Source organism: Mus caroli, chromosome 17 (genome assembly GCF_900094665.2).
Source record: "Mus caroli chromosome 17, CAROLI_EIJ_v1.1, whole genome shotgun sequence".
In the NCBI taxonomy this organism is placed as follows: domain Eukaryota; kingdom Metazoa; phylum Chordata; class Mammalia; order Rodentia; family Muridae; genus Mus; species Mus caroli.
This window is the reverse complement of record NC_034586.1, coordinates 28,879,197-28,896,002: the sequence shown is the minus strand read 5'-3', so window position 1 is coordinate 28,896,002 and position 16,806 is coordinate 28,879,197. Positions and strand designations below refer to the sequence as shown.

Below are 16,806 nucleotides of genomic sequence, written 5' to 3'. Positions count from 1 at the left end.
TTTGTTTACATAGTGGATTACGTTGTTGGATTTCCATATATTGAACAATCCCTGTGTCCCTGGGATTAAGCCTACTTGATGGTGGTGAATGATCATTTTGCGTGTTCTTGGATTCGGTTGGCAAGAATTTTATTGAGTATTTTTGCATCAATGTTCATAACGGAAATTGGTCTGAAATTTTCCTTCGTTGTTGGATCTCTGTGTGGTTTAGGTATAAGCATAATTGTGGCTGCATAGAACTACATGAGTAGTGTTCCTTCTGTTTCTATTTTGTGAAACAAATTTTGAAGAGTGTTTGTATTGTTTGAAGGTCTGATAGAATGCTTTACTAAACCCAGCTGGTCCTGGGTTTTTTTGGCTGGGAGACTATTAATGACTGCTTCTATTTCTTTAGGGGGTACGGGACTGTTTAGATGGTTTATCTGATCCTGATTTAACTTTGATAATTGGTATCTGTCTAGAAAATTGTTCATTTCATCATAATTTCCAGTTTTGTTGAGTTTGGCTTTTGTAGTAGGATCTGATTTTTGTTTTGTTTTGTTTTGTTTTGTTTTGTTGGATTCCTCAGTTTCTTTTGTTATATATCTCTTTTCATTTCTGATTTTGTTAATTTGGATACTGTCTCTGAGCCTCTGGTTAGGCTGGCTAAGGATTTATCTATTTTGTTGAATTTTCAAAGAACTAGCTCCTGGGTTTGTTTATTAAAGAATTAACAGAAAAAACTATACAAAAATATAGCTCTTTTTGTTTCTGCTTGGTTGATTTCAGCCCCAAGTTTGATTATTTATTGCCATCTACTCCTCTTGGGTGAATTTGCTTCCTTTTGTTCTAAAGCTTTTAGGTGTGCTGAAAGCTGCTAGTGTATGCTCTCTCCAGTTTCTTTTTGGAGGCACTCAGTGCTATGAGTTTTCCTCTTAGCACTGCTTTCATTGTGTCCTATAATTTGGGGTATGTTGTGCTTTCATTAAATTCTAAAAAGTTTTTTCTTTATTTGTTCCTTGACCAAGTTATCATTGAGCAGAATGTTGTTCAGCTTCTATGGTTAAATGTGGGCTTTCTGTTGTTTTTGTTGTTGTTGAAGACCAGCCTTAGTCCATGGTGATCTAATAGGGTGCATGTGATTATTTCAGTCCTCTTGTATCTGCTAAGGCCTGTTTAGTGATGGATTATATGGTCAATTTTGGAGAACATACCATGAGGTGCTGAGAAGAAGGTATATCCTTTTGTTTTAGGATGAAATATTCTGTAGATATCTGTTAAATCTATTTGGTCCATAACTTCTGTTAGTTTCACTGTTTCTCTGTTTAGTTTCTGTTTCCATGATCTGTCCATTGCTGAGAGTGGGGTGTTGAGCTTTAGTAAAGTTTCTTTTATGAATGTGGGTACCCTTGCATTTGGAGCATAAATGTTCAGAATTGAGAACTCTTCTTGGTAGATTTTTCCTTTGATGAGTATGAAGTGTCCTTCCTTATCTTTTTTGATAATTTTAGGTTGACAGTCGATTTTATTTGATATTAGAATGGCTACTCCAGCTTGTTTTGGGGACCATTGTCTTGGGAAATTGTTTTGCAGCCCTTTTCTCTGAGGTAGTGTCTGTCTTTGACACTGAGGTGCATTTCCTGTATGCAGCAAAATGCTGGATTGTTTATGTATCCAGTCTGTTAGTCTATGTCTTTTTATTGAGGAATTGAGTCCATTGGTGTTAAGAGATATTAAGGAATAGTGACTGTTGCTTCCTGTTATTTTTGTTGTTAGAGGTGGAATTATGTTTGTGTGACTATCTTCTTTTGGGTTTGTTGAAAGAAGATTTCTTTCTTGCTTTTTCTAGGGTGTACTTTCTTTTGTTGGAGTTTTCCTTCTATTATCCTTTTTAGGTCTGGATTTTTGGAAAGATATTGTGTAAATTTGTTTTTGTCATGGACTGTCTTGCTCTCTCCATCTATGGTAATTGAGAGTTTTGCTGGATATAGTAGCCTGAGCTGGCATTTGTGTTTTCTTAGGGTCTGTATAACATCATCTTTCTTACTGTCTTAGCTGAAGAATCAAAAAAGGAAATAAAAAAAAACTAATGAAGGTGGAGATCTCTGTATAAGAGGCAGTGGAATGATTGTAAGACCAGAGGAGGTGGGTGACTTCAAGAAAACAGTGTTTTCCAGATAGAACAGGGTTGGTGCACATAAGAACTCAGAGAGACAGTGGCAACATGTACTAGACCTACATAAGTTCAATAAAGTTAGACAAAAATCCCAGCCCAGGGAAGGAGAAGTGGTGGCAAAGTCCCACTCCTAATCAAGATGCTAGGAGAGTGAAAATTGTTTTTCCTTAATGGAGTGACACAGGGAACATCAACCACACTCCAAATGAGGCCCCGTATGTGGGAGCAGCTGGCCAACACAAAGCAGAAATTTGTTGTTGCTTGTTTGTTTGATGAGATGATATATGAGGGGGGTTGGAAGACCTGTGCTTTTGAGGAAGGAGGCTGATTATTTTTATTTTTTTCATTTTATTATTTTGTGTGTGTGTGTGCAGGTATATTTTTGCTGCAGGTATGGTTTGTGCACCCATTGCATGCGTGGTGTCCTTGGAGGCAAAAATAGGGCACCAGGCAGCAGATCCCCTGGAATTAAGAGTTACAGACAATTGTGAACCACAGTGAGGTTCTGGAAAGCAAACCTGAGTTCTCCAGAAGAACTTCAAAAGAGCCATCTCCCTAGCCCCAACCCTTTAACATTTACCCTTCTGGGACCATCAAAATATCTTGTGTGGTGATATTGAAACATGAGCTATAAATAAATGTACCGAAAAGGGACGATAAAAGTAGTGCATCTGAGGAAAAACCTTGGTGGGGCCAGGTGCTCTCCAGAGTAGAAACCAGGGTCAACTGTGAAGTCTTCCGGAGAGGAAGGAGATGCTTCTATTGTCACTCAGGATTCAGGAGGCAGGCCCACGGATTGTTGACCAATCAGGGAGAACGTTTGGTGGCTGTGTGAACTGTCCAATGAGGAGTTTCGGTCTTCGGTGACGTAGAAAGCACAACATTTGGGGTGCCATTGTGTGTCCCCGCCATATTGTCGTCCTGTGTCTTTGACTGAGGCCCCCCAGGTCTCTCTCCTCGGTATCTCTGTCCCCTCCACTGACAGCAGGAATCGCAGGAGGTCACCTGGACACCCGGTGACTGGAAATGGTGCGTGCGCAGGCTGTAGGGAGGAGGCTACTGTAAGCGGAGGCGGCAGTGGGGACGCGGCCTTCCAGGGCAGCTGAGTCTGCATCTCATCTGGCTCCGCTGGGCCGCGCTGCTCGGGTCCCTCTGGATGGAGCTGGACCAGCAGCAGGCAGAGCTGCGGTCCTGTCCTTTGCTGAGAGCTCAGTGCTGTGGGGTCTCAGGTCAGCTGGGCGCTTGCAGCCTGCGTCTCTGCAGACTGGGAGGTGTAGGCGGAGAGTCGTGGGGAACCGTGGGTTTGGGCTCTTGTAAGGGGGTTTGTAGGAAAGCCGCGAGATGAGATGATCCCGGGTTCTATGCACGTTGTCAAAAAAAAAAAAAAGTAGGCTGCATTTATGTCTGCTCACTGTCTCAATTTACTTAACAGCCAGTCATTTCTCAGCCTTTATCGGCTAGGATTTGATGCGTACACCCGGTTATCCTTGAGAGCTGACCATTGGCAAACACGATGCATTTATCCCTATCTTAAGTATTACTATCAATAGGCAGGTAACACAGGACAATTTAACACAATGGTATACAAAGTGCAGGTTACTGAATAGCTAGAAAATGGTTAGAAAGGCTGAAAATACAGGAGGTTCTCAAGTTGGAGGCAGAGAACTGGTAAGACTTATCAGTGAGGGTGTAGAATGTCCAATGCACGTTCTGAGCACAGGCTGTTGTTAGAAGGCCTGTTTGAAGTGAGCTGAGGTCCTAGAGCTGGAGTCCTAGGGTAGAGACCGGGCTTTTCCTGTGATAAGTTTTCTGGCTTTTGACATTTGACCCTATGATCCGTCAACCAGCTTGTTGCAGTTTCTGTAGTCTCAGGCAGGGGGTTATATCTGGTTAGACTGGTGAGTTTTATGTGTATGTATATATGATTTGGTATATTGTCAGGCGTCATTATTGAGACAGATTATTAATTTGTGCCTTTATTTGTTCTTTGTTGATATTGATACCCAGAATAAACCATTGCAGAGTTTTTGCTTAACAAAATAGTCATGTAGGCCAGAAAGCTGATAGTTCCCAAAGCACAGAACAGCCCTACCCTGTTTTCTCTCACATTTCAGTGACATCTGCCTTTTCTATGAGAAAATGCCTATGGATTTCACTCAAGGGAAGTTTCCTTCTAAATTCCATGACTTGTATTCTTAGCCTAAGGATTCTTATAACTCTCAATAAATGCTTGACTTTCCAAACCCTTTTGACATTGCTGGACTTAATGAAAAGGAAAATTCACGTGCATGGCTTGCTCAGATTGGTCCTTATCATAAGTATTACTGCCTTGGATTGTTTCTAAACTTTTTTTTTTTTTTTTTGGTTTTTCGAGACAGGGTTTCTCTGTGTAGCCCTGGCTGTCCTGGAACTCACTTTGTAGACCAGGCTGGCCTCGAACTCAGAAATCCGCCTGCCTCTGCCTCCCAAGTGCTGGGATTAAAGGCGTGTGCCACCACTGCCCGGCGTTTCTAAACGTTTTAACATGAAAAATCTTCATAAAGGTAAGACATGACTGGATATGAATGGGCTATTGCAATAGAATAAAGCCCCACATGGAAGATTGAAAAGCTTCCCTACAGATGGCCAGAGGGCTTCTCTTGAAGGAAGTTAAAAACAGTGGTGAATGAAGCATAGAACACCCAAGATACAATTTGCAAAACACTAGAAAATCAAGAAGAGGGAAGACCAATGGGTGGATACTTCATTCCTCCTTAGAATAGGGAACAAAATACCCATGAAAGGGAGGAGTTACAGAGACAAAGTTTGGAGCTAAGACGAAAGGATGGACTGTCCAGACCAGAGCTAACCCCACCTGGGGATCCATCCCATAATCAGCCACCAAACCCTGTCACGATTGCATATGCCAGCAAGATTTTGCTGAAGGGACCCTGGTATAGCTGTCTCGTATGAGGCCATGCCAGTGCCTGGCAAATACAGAAGTTGATGCTCACAGTCATCTATAAGATGGAACACAGGGCCCCCAAGCACCCAAGGAGCTGAAGGGGTCTGCAACCCTATAGGTAGAACAACAATATGAACTAACCAGTACCCCCAGAGCCCGTGTCTCTTGCTGCATATGTAGCAGAAGATGGCCTAGTCGGCCATCACTGGGAAGAGAGGCCCCTTGGTATTGCAAACTTTATATGTCCCAGTACAGGGGCATGCCAGGGCCAAGAAGCAGAAGTGGGTGGGTAGGGGAGCAGGGTGGGGGGGGGAGGGTATAGGGAATTTTCGGGATAGCATTTGAAATTTGAAATGTATATAAAGAAAATATCTAATAAAAACATTGAAAAGAAAAAAAGCCAGTGGTGAATAAGGAAGCAAAGGCTAGTTGATTGGTGTGAGTTCTAGGCCAGCCTGGTCACATGGTGAGTCTCAGGCCAGCCAGAGCTGGATAGTAAGACTCTGACTCAAATAACTACATGAAATCTGCCATACAGAGCAATTACAACTTTTAAAGCATTTCATTATTTCCTGTGTGTGTGTGTGTGGGGGGGGGTCTGTGTGTCGTGGAGTATGTTTGTCAGTTAGAGGACCACTCCCTGGAGTTCGTTCTCTCCTCACACCATGTAGGTGCTAAGGAACTATGTCCTGTGCTCAGACTTGCTTGCCCAGTGAAGCATCTCGCTGGCTCATATCCAGAGTTTTAATTTTAATTCCTGTTCTAGGATAGTACTGTCAATCTAAGTATAGTTGTGAGGACTCAAGTGAAGTACAGTGTGCAGGAGTGAATCCTAACGAACATCTTGGCACAATATAGCCTCTGTGTTTAATAAACTGTGGTCATCCTTTCACATTATTTAAGGCATGAACCCTCCAGGTCTTGTGGAAGCACGAAGCTGGAGGCATGACCTGAAACAGAGGCCACAGAGTGCTACTTAACTGGCTCATTCACTGTGGCTTCCTCGGCCTGTTTTCTTATTCTACCCAGGACCATCTACCAGGATGGCACCACCCATCGTGAACTGGATCTTACCATGGCATCATTAATGAAGAAAATGCCCTCAGACTAAGATCCTCCTTGCCAGACTGGGTGTGATGATGCACGCCTTTAATTCCAGCACTGGGGAGGCACAGGCAGGTAGATCTCTCAGAATTCAAGGCCAGCCTGGTCTACAGAGTGATTTCCAGGACAGCCATGGCTGTTACACAGAGAAACCATGCCTCAAACTAACTCCCCCAAAAGAACCAAACGGAAAACAAAAACTTCCCCTTCCTAGATATGTCAGAGTTTGTTAACCAGCTCGTTTATCTACTGTGTTACCTCAGAAACAAAGGTAACCCCATTACCTTTCGGTATGCTAGTAGACAATGCATTAGGAGAGAGAATCTTTCTGACAAGTACTTTAATTACTTCTATAGTCTTTTTAGTGAGAGTGGGAGAGACTTCAAACTACTCTGACCGAAAGTGTCAGCGTAGATCAACATTGATTTAAACCCGCTTGATCCTGGCATTTAAGGAAAGTTGACTTGTCCAATCCTTGAATGGGTATTAACTATGTTAATTGATTTTTAAAAAAAATTATTTATTTTATTTACATGAGTACACTGTAGCTGTCTTCAGAAACACAAGAAGAGGGCAATGGATCCCATTACAGATGTTTGTGAGCCACCATGTGGTTGCTGGGAATTGAACTCAAGACCTCTGGAAGAGCTGTCCCTGATTTTTCTTTTTTTTAAGATTTTTTTATCTTAATTTTGAATCATGTGTACTAGTGTGTGCACATGAATACAGGTACTTGGAGAGGCCAAAGGTGATATCTCTGTAGACTGGAGTTACAAACCTGACATGGGGCTGGAAACCAAACTTAGTTCTAGATCTCTTCTCTTCTCTTCTCTTCTCTTCTCTTCTCTTCTCTTCTCTTCTCTTCTCTTCTCTTCTCTTCTCTTCTCTTCTCTTCCTCTCCTCTTCTCTTCCTCTCCTCCTCTCCTCCTCCTCTCCTCCTCCTCTTGTCCTTCCCTTCCCTTCCCTTCCCTTCTCTTCCCTTCCCTTTTCTCTCTTTCTCCCCCTACCCCCTTTCTTCTTGTTTTGTTTTTTCATTTCCCTTAAGCAGAGTCTCTTTGAAGTCCTGACAATCTTGCAACTTGCTATGTAGATCAGGCTAGCTTTGAACTCACAGAAATCCTCCTGCCCCTGCCTCCAGAATGCTAGAATGAAAGGTGTGTTCCACCCCTCCTGGCCAAGAGTATTGGATCTTAATGGAACCATCTCTTCATTCTTTGTTTGAAATTGTTTTTATGATCCATGGTAACTAATAAACTCTGGGAGAGGGCCATTTCTATTTCCTTATATACCCACTGCTGAGCCCAACCAGGCCACATGCTTCTTTCCAAATTCACAGTCAGACAGCCTCAATGAAACTCCATGGAACTCTAAACAGATGAAATCAATGACTATGGAAAAGAGATTTGCAATGAAGAAACAGGGATGGGAGAATGAGAAGGAGTAAGAAACGGTGTGGGGGAGAATAACCAGAACACATCATATATGTATGTATGTCAGCACATAGCATTATATGTATGTATGTCATCTTTCCTTAAAGTTTCTCTTGTAGATCTTGAAAAGACAAGATTTCTTTGTATTTATATGCACGCGTGTATGTCTCTGCATATGCACACACGTGTACAGGTGACCGGGAGGCCAGAGGAAGGTGTTGAGTACCTCAGAGCTGGAGCCAAGGCCTGACATTGGTGATGAACTCGCGTCCTCTGAAAGAGCAGCAATGCTCTTAGCCATTGAGCCATCTCTTCAGTCTTACAAATGATTTTGTGATGTGAGCCCTTGGTGCCATATTTAAGCTTTCCAGTTTGCTCTCATTTCTTTTTAGTTCCATTTTGATTCAGTCCTCCATATTGAAGATAGGGGAGTGGGACATCACCTAACTTCCTTTCCAATTTTAAAACAGTTCTTACACTCGGTCACCATGTCTGATTTGGAGCCCCAGAAAGCCAGATATACAGGTACATGCTGTGCTGGTGGGAGTGGGTTAGAGGATGGTGGGAGTGTAAATAGGAGGGCATGATGGAGAGACCTTGGGACACTTGCTGGCTTTCCCCTCTAGGTGAATTTAGTGCTAGGTTTAGGGAGAAACCCTATCTTTAAAAAATGTGGTGGAAAGTAATAGGAAAATACCCAAGACAGTTTCTGGTCACCATTCATGCATGCATGGGGCAAGTGCAGTAACATATACATGTTTACATGCATGCACACACACACAGGCCAGGTGGTGGTAGCACACACCTTTAATCCCAGCCCTCAGGAGGCAGTGGCAGGCAGATCTCTTGAGTTCAAGGTCAGCCTGGTCTATACCGAGTGAGTTCCAAGACAACCAGTGCTACACAGACAGACCTTGCCTCAAAAAAATAAAATAAAATAACAGGAAAAAAAAAGAGTCAGAATACAATTTGGAGAAGTCAGTTTTCTTTTTCTAACATGGATTTTGGAGATTGAACTTAGGTGAGCAGGTTTCTGAGGTGAGTGTGTCTCTCTTCCCCATTCTACAAAAGAAAAACGAGTGAGACACTGCGAATCAGTGAATCAGAGTTAGAGGCTTGTTTGTCTATTATAATTGAGACTCTATGTAACCCTGGTTGTTCTAGGACTTGCTCTGTAGACCAGGCTGGCCTCAAACTCACCAAGATCCAACTGCTTCTGCCCCCAAGTGCTGGGGCTATAGGCATGCACCACCACACCCCATTGAGATTTGTTAAGACATTTGAAGCCTAGAACACATGTATTATTAGAAAGAGACACTCTGGGGGAAGAATAAGACATGGCCATGTGTAGATACAGGTGTTTCAAAGAAGAGAGTCCACTAAGTGCCTTTACAGTGGGTATATGTAGAATTTTAGTGGCTGTGAAGTTTTGTGTTAAGAACCCCATAACTCCTCCATTTTATTAATACATTCTGATCTTTGACAGCTTACGTACATATATGATATGTGCTGACATACATACATATATGATGTGTTCTGGTTATTCTCCCCCACACCGTCTCTTACGCCTTCTCATTCTCCCATCCCTGTTGCTTCATTGCAAATCTCTTTTCCATAGTCATTGATTTTATCTGTTTAGAGTTCCATGGAGTTTCATTGAGGCTGTCTGACTCTGAATTTGGAAATAAGCATGTGGCCTGGGTGGACTCACCAGTGGGTATATAAATAGAAAATACCCCTCTCCTAGAATGTATTAGTTATCATGGATCAGCAGAAGTGACTGGGCCCCATTAGCCCTTTCCCTAGGCATAGCTGATTGTTAGGACGGCCAGGTTTGTATGGGTAGTGCTGAGAGCTCATGATTGCCATGGCCCACCTTTTTTAAATTTTATTTTTTATTTACATTTGTTTGCCTGTATGTGTGTGATACAGATGTCCATGGAGGCCAGAGAGGGCATCAGATCCCCTCCAACAGGAGTTACTGTCTCATGTGGGTGTTGGACCCTCTGCAAGAGCAGCAAGCACTCTTGGCTACTGAACTTTAATCCTGCCTCACCCATCCCCCTATATAACATTCTTAGCTAAATATAGTTTACTAAGGTTGAAAGCTTAAAGAAATTCCTTTTATGAGCAAAGCTATAAGGTGGGTTTATCAAGGGTGCTGTTTAGATTGGGAAACAAGAAGTACTACATAATTTTTATCATTTTTGCACTAAGTATGAAGAATATATTTATTGTCTTTGGCAAGACTATCTTTAGAAAAACATATTGCCTCTGCAAGCAAATATGGCTTTATTAGTATTGCCTCATGGCTTTATTAGTATTGCCTCTGGTTTCTTGTTTACTACTACTGCTAATTATCTTTAATAAGTTCCATTCAGTTTTTATAATTGTTTATAATAAATGAATAAATAAATGAATAATTGATTCAATGTTTGTATGTTTGTTTTGAGGCTTGGCCTCACTATGTACCTCTTGCTGGCCTGGATCTGTCTGGTCTTAAACTCACAGAGGTCTACCTGCCTCTGCCTGCCAAGTGTTGGAATTAAAGGTGTGCACCACCATGCCCAGCTTTCCATTTCTAATTAAAAGTGATCTATAAGAAAGCAGCTACGTGCTTCCAAATATCTTTAGTACATTCACTGAGGATGTACTAATGTCCCTAACAAGTTGTGACAAGAGATTGCATCCACTCAGCCAGCTTTTTAAACATTCATCATGCAAAAAATATGTTTTCCAATCAGTTAACCTCTGGTGACTACAGAAATATGGCAAAGATGCTGAAATTGTAACAGTAGCATATGGGTGGCATCAACTGTTTGGAAAGGCCATGCCATTCTTTGGAGTTAGGTTGAAGAGGAATCCTTCCCAGTAGTAGCTTCCATAGCCAAAAGAGCTAGAATATTTTCTATGGCATGTTTAAGATTATATAGTATCACAACTGTCAATGTTGACTCTCTTGTGTGTATTAAGTAATTGAAAGCTGCTATAAACAATTTAAGAGGGACCTCTGTAGTAGAGATTATCAGTACAGGGGGTAATCTCATTTTGCATTTGCTTTACCAGGTATCTCCAGTCAGCTGTTAGAATTGTTGTATAAAAAAATCAGCATGCATGAAACTGTATGTATGGAATAAGGCCATGACTTGAACACATGTGGAACACAGCATCGTATCAACTTCCTATGAATTAAGTGTAGATCTCCAGTATTGTAAAGCTCACCCTTTTTCCTGGAACTATGTGTGGGCTTTTTTAGGAGTCAGTGACCTTGGAGGATGTGGCTGTGAACTTCACGTTGGAGGAGTGGACTATGCTGAATGCATCCCAAAAGGAGCTCTACAAAGATGTGATGCAGGACACCTTGAGGAACCTGTCCTATATAGGTGAAGGTGACGTTCTTTTCTTACTTAGCCAATGGAAAAACAAATGGTTCTTCCACACCACTCCTGCTGCGTGAATTAGATTATAGGAAAGAAACAGGTTGGGTTAATAAGTCAGGTGGAATCACTTTATACTGTGAATTTAACCAGAATCTTTTCTTTCTTTCTTTGTGTGTCTATTTGTTTGTTTATTTGTTTTCCTGTAGCGGTAATTCATTTTTCTTGGTCTGTATTTTAGGAAACAAATGGGAACACCAAAATATTGAAAATGAGTGTGAAACTCTCTGGAGAAAACTAAGGTAATGTCGGCCTAGCAGCGTTTCTCCCAGGTCTTGCTGTGCTAACACATTTTACAAAGAAGTAGTTCATACAAATAAATCCTGCTTCAAATTGTTTTTAATTTTAACAAATCGTACCCAAAACTGTAGACCCATTAAGCTTCAGCAATCAGAATATCCTAATATTAATAACAACCGGAGCACCGTGATACCTACCACAAGTCATACTGTATCACGGTTCATATGTACTCACGTTACCCTGTCCATAATATTATTTCAAATGTTGTATTGATATGTTTCTAAGTTTTAGGCATGTGTTGTATATGAAACAAAAATAAAATTTCTTTTTATAATAGGACCAGTTGTCAAGAGAAGTCATTATGGAGATACAAGTATGTTAGAATCCAACATTGTTTTAGTCACTAGTACATCAAAACTGTATATAGTACTAAATATTGAGAAATATATTTAAATGTGATGTAGTTATTCAGCACTTGCCAATAATGAAGACAGTATAACACAACCACCCACCAATTATCTTTTTTTTATTATTATTGTAAATGACCTTAAACCAAATTTTAAAGCAAATGGTTCAAACATTTTTAAAAACTATTACAGGGGATATAACTACCATTTCTTGTGGTAAATCATTAGTAAACAATTTTTTAGTAATGAGCTTTTTCTTTTCTCGCAGTAGCCAGTTGTTGGAGACACTCTGTGAATATACCGAGGGTCGTCAGCGGGCAGAAACCTTTAACTGGACCCCAGAGTGTGCTGTGAACCAGAAGTCATGTCCAGTTCCCCCATATGAAAGCCCTGTCTATGAAGAAGTAGTTATTGGCCATTTATCCGTGAATGTCTCCCCTCATCCTCACCCGGGACACAAACCGTATGCCATTCAGGAATATGGAAAAGAATTGTATAAACACAGGGAATCTGGGAACACCTCCAATTCTTCCACACCATTTCAGAAACAAAAGACAATTCACACTGAGGAGAAACCTGAAACTAGTCACTGTAAGGAAGATTCCAGGTGTCTCCCATCCAGTCAAAACGATGGAAAGACCTCCAGTGGAGAACCGCACTATGAATGTAAGCAGTGTGGGAAAGCATTCACTTCTTCTAGCTCTTTTCGTAGGCATGAAGAGTATCACAGCCGAGAAAAATCCTATGTGTGTAAGCAGTGTGGGAAAGCCTTCCCCTTTCCTAGCTCCCTCCAAATACATGAAAGAATCCACACTGGTGAGAAGCCCTATATGTGTAAGCAGTGTGGGAAGACCTTTGCCCGTTCGAGCTCCCTGCTGACGCATGAGAGGATTCACACTGGAGAAAAGCCCTACGTGTGTAAGCAGTGTGGGAAGGCCTTCACCGATCGTAGTTCACTTCGATTCCATGAAATGATGCACAGTGGCGAGAAACCGTATAAGTGTACGAAATGCAGTAAGGCGTTTGCTTCCTCGGGTGCCTTTCGAAAACATGAACGAACTCACACAGGAGAGCAACTCTTTGTGTGTTTGCAATGTGAGAAGGTTTTTAGCTGTGAAAGTGCTTTTCGAACACATAAAATAATTCATTCTGGAGAATGTGTCTGTAAGCAATGTGGTAAAGCCTTCACGAGTCACAGTTCCGTTAAGTACCATGAATTGATGCATAGTGGAGAGAAACCCTATGTATGCAAGCAGTGTGGGAAAACCTTTAGGTCTCCAAAGCAAGTTCAGATTCATAAGCGAACTCACACTGGAGAAAAACCTTACGTCTGTAAGGAATGTGGGAAAGCTTTTACCTTTCTCGGTTCCCTTCAATACCACGAATTGATTCATACCGGTGAGAAACCCTATCTATGTAAACAATGTGGGAAAGCCTTCAGGTCTTCTCGTCAAGTTCAGATACACGAGCGAACTCACACTGGAGAGAAACCATATGTATGTAAGCAGTGTGGCAAAGCCTTCTTTTCTTTGTATCATTTAAGAAGACATGAAGTAATTCACAGTGGCACAAACCCCTATGTTTGTAAGCAATGTGGGAAAGCCTTTAGTTGGTTTAGTACCTTTCACAGTCATAAACAGACTCACACTGGTGAAAAACCCTATTTATGCAAGCAATGCGGAAAAGCCTTCTGTAGTCGCATATCATGGAGAAGGCATGAGAAAGCTCACACCACAGTAAAGCCCTATGCGTGTGTGCAATGTGGAAAAGCCTTTCGTTCTCCTAGTTATCTCAAAATACATGAAAGGATCCACACTGGGGAGAAGCCATTTATATGTTCTCAGTGTGGGAAACCCTTCCGTTCTTTTCGATATGTCAAATCACATGAAAGAAGCCACACTGGAGAGAAGCCCTTTGTGTGTTCAGAATGTGGGAAAGCCTTCAGTTATTATAGCTCTTTCCATAGACATAGAAGAACTCACCAGGCAGTAACCTTGAACACAGACCTAGAAGAGACGTCATAACAGCCATAAGACTGCGTGTGAAGAACACTTCTGTAAAGGTTAAGCAAGTGAAACACCTGGTCCTGCTCATGGGTAAAGAAAAATTCAGGCCAGACATGGTGTGGCACACCCTTAATCCCAACACTTGAAAGGCAGAGGCAGGGGATCTCAGAATTCAGGGCCAACCTGATCTACATACTGAGTTTCCAGTCACCGATGGCTACATAGTGTGACTGTTTCGTATGAAGAGCAAGTTTGACCGGAAGAGATGGCTTCATTTGGAACGTGTGCATATGCTTGCCCACTAAAATCTTTGCTTGGCAAAGCACAATAAACTCAAGAGTATCGAGTAGTGGCCCAGTCCTTTCACAGGTTTTCATTTGTTCATTCCCATAAACATCAGCAATGTGAAGGACTGGATACACATTTTTGTTTGTCTTAAGAATGCCTTAGAAAATGCAAAATCTGAAGAAACTATGTAAATATATTGAACTTGCTAGAATTCACTAGGGATTTGTTTTTGTTTATCGGAAATAGTCTTACCGTGTAACCCAGACTGTCCTTGAACCAATTATAAATCGTCTCATTTCAACCTCTAGATTGTGGGGTGAAAGCTGTCTGTTTCCACATCCAGCATCAGTCGTTCATACCCCACCCCCGACCCCTTTGATTTCTCCAGACATGGTTTCTCTGTGTCGTACTGGCCATCCTAGAACTCTAGATCAGGCTGGTCTCGAATTCAAGAGATCCACCTGTCTCTACTACCCTAGTGCTTGGATTAAAGCTGTGTACCACCACCACCCAGCCTTTTTTTTACGATTTATTTATTTTTTATTTATATGAGTACACTGCAGCTGTCTTCAAACACACACTAGAAGAGGGCATCAGATCCCATTACGGATGGTTGTGAGCCACCATGTGGTTGCTGGGGACTGAACTCAGGACCTCTGGCAGAGCAGTCAGTGCTCTTAACTGCCATCTCTCTAGCCCCCGCCCAGTATTCTTACAGAAACCTTTTTGGACTCCATGGTTCACACTTTTGCTTTAGAATATTATCTCTATTTTAGTTAATTTTTAAAATGGTGTGTAGATGTGTGTGTTTGTATGGATCTGTGCACATCCATGTAGTTCCTGAAGAGGGGGTGTCAGAGCCTCTGGGGCTGGAGTTAATGGCTGTGAGCTGTCCCATAGGTGTGCTGGAACCCATGTTCGCTGCAAGACTTCTGTGCAAGGAATGGCACTGCGCCGTTTCTCTCGCCCCTAGAAAATGATCTTGAAGCTGTGTGAGATGGAAGATTACGTAAGTACAGGAGATGGAAACAAGAAAAGACCTTAGAAAGAATTACAAACAAAAAGTGCACTATCATTACATCGATTTTCATTTTTATCTTTTTTTTAAATCAAATCAGGTAGTTTTTTCCTTTCACTTTTTAAGTTCTATACATTTCACTGGTGAGTTGATAATTACTTGTAATATGCCAGGAAGCATAAAAAGTGACTTGTTTTCAAGCCTTAGAGATTAATGAGTGGAGGAAAAATGACTTTTTGTGAATATTGAGATTTTTTTTCCTTGCCACTTTTTTTTTAAGACTGTCATTCTCTTCTATGAACAAAAAACTTTTATATACTTTGTTGTTAACTTTTCTCTCTACCTGATGCTTTTTTCTAACATTTCTTGTCGCCATGCCCTTTAAACTACCTTCAAAACACTTTTAGTTTACCAAATGTTAACTCTTGTCTATGTAGAAGGTAGGTATAAATGTTGCTCCATAATCATAGATTGACATCACATTTAGAAGTTGTTTCCATGTCACAAGCCGTTCTTATTGTACATGTATACTTAATAATTTGATCTCATGTAAATGTTGCTTTTCATGCTTATTTTGTTGTATCTTTGATTTTTATTGTAATTTCTCCTGTCATTATACTAAAAGATATATTAGCATTAGTGGCTTCTTGCCAAAGAATAAGCACCATGTAATAAATCATAGTCAATCTCTCCATATATATATAGCTAAGTATGCCTCATCAGTGAGAACATTGCATAAATGTTCTGCAGGTATTGGTGGTTAGCTTACAAGGATTTATGGAGTTCATTAGATCTAGTTAGGTGCCTCTTGAATATACTGAGATGTGAGTATAATTCCATATTTGTTAATTGTGGTTATTGTTTGGAGGTCCTCAAACAGTGCAGGGAAGGAAGCTTTAATCCATGAGCATAGCTAGGCACGTTAGTGAGGAGAGGGTATTTTGCTCACTTTCATGACTCAGGATGTTTTATGTTTTGTTGGATTTACGGACAACTTTATAGGGTGGCCTTTTCTTCTGTCCTAGTTTGGGACACCTGCCTTCATAGCTGAAGATTGGCCTTTGCTTTGAACACCTGTGTTCTGGGCCAGTTTTTAACCTTTCAGAGTTTCTATACCAACACAATATTTCCTCCAATATATTGGTTGCTAGTCTTAACAAATACAAATGTCCCTAATTACCCATTGGTTATGTTCTGATAAACCTATGGGAAAGGGTAACCATAGCAAGAAATTGTACTCAACCTATTGAATATTAAACTTTAGGCATTTCCAGGTCTCTTACATTAGGCCCAGATAGGGGGGAGTAATTTCTTCTGCATATTACTTTTAGCTTTAAATTTTTAAAAAATGGCATGTATTATTGAGCAAAGTAATGGTTTTTGTCATGATATTTTGACAGTTCTACATATTTGATTCTCTTCACCCATTTTTTTTTCTATCTCCCAACCCCTTCCCTCTGCCTAGTGGTCCTCATTTCCTCACAAAGAGACCCTTAGAGTCTCTCTTTTGCCTACTAGAGTCTGTGTGTGCTAAAACACAGGCTGTGTTGGCTGAGCCTGGCTTCTTTCATTCAGTGTGATTTCTAGTTCCTTCAGTTCTCTCGGCACCAGTGTGTGCCACCGTATATTTGTGGAGGACAAAGCAGTTTTAGGAATCTGTTCTCATGTCCTACCTTGTTGAGGAAAGCTCACTTACTTATGCCATGCTGCACACTGCAGGCACCTACCCACCAGCTTGTGACTGATTCACCTGTCTCTCACACACACACACACACAC

General features: G+C 41.2%; 1 protein-coding gene and 1 long non-coding RNA gene across 7 annotated transcripts in view; one reads left to right on the top strand and one right to left on the bottom strand.

Moving 5' to 3' along the window:
- Nucleotides 1-3,010: 3,010 nt before the first annotated feature.
- LOC110312379 (zinc finger protein 878-like) lies at nt 3,011-14,467 on the top strand. Of its 6 annotated transcripts, none has more exons than XM_029471469.1 (5): nt 3,051-3,184; nt 10,890-11,016; nt 11,252-11,312; nt 11,648-11,683; nt 11,986-14,467. In XM_029471469.1, exons 1-5 carry the CDS (start codon nt 3,182-3,184, stop codon nt 13,739-13,741), a joined length of 1,983 nt encoding a protein of 660 aa, XP_029327329.1. In that variant the 5' UTR covers nt 3,051-3,181; the 3' UTR covers nt 13,742-14,467. The 6 variants fall into 6 exon arrangements, with proteins under 6 accessions (XP_021041593.1, XP_029327329.1, XP_021041592.1 ...); XM_021185933.2 differs by having other exon boundaries at nt 10,890-11,022; XM_029471472.1 differs by lacking the exon at nt 11,648-11,683.
- The window catches only part of LOC110312382, a 12,016-nt gene continuing 6,604 nt past the window's right edge, over nt 11,395-16,806 (bottom strand). The window contains exons 3-4 of the long non-coding RNA XR_002380046.1: nt 13,700-13,771; nt 11,395-12,111 (exon numbers count right to left, since the gene is read on the bottom strand). This is a non-coding gene — a long non-coding RNA (uncharacterized LOC110312382). The remainder of the gene's footprint in view (nt 12,112-13,699; nt 13,772-16,806) is intronic.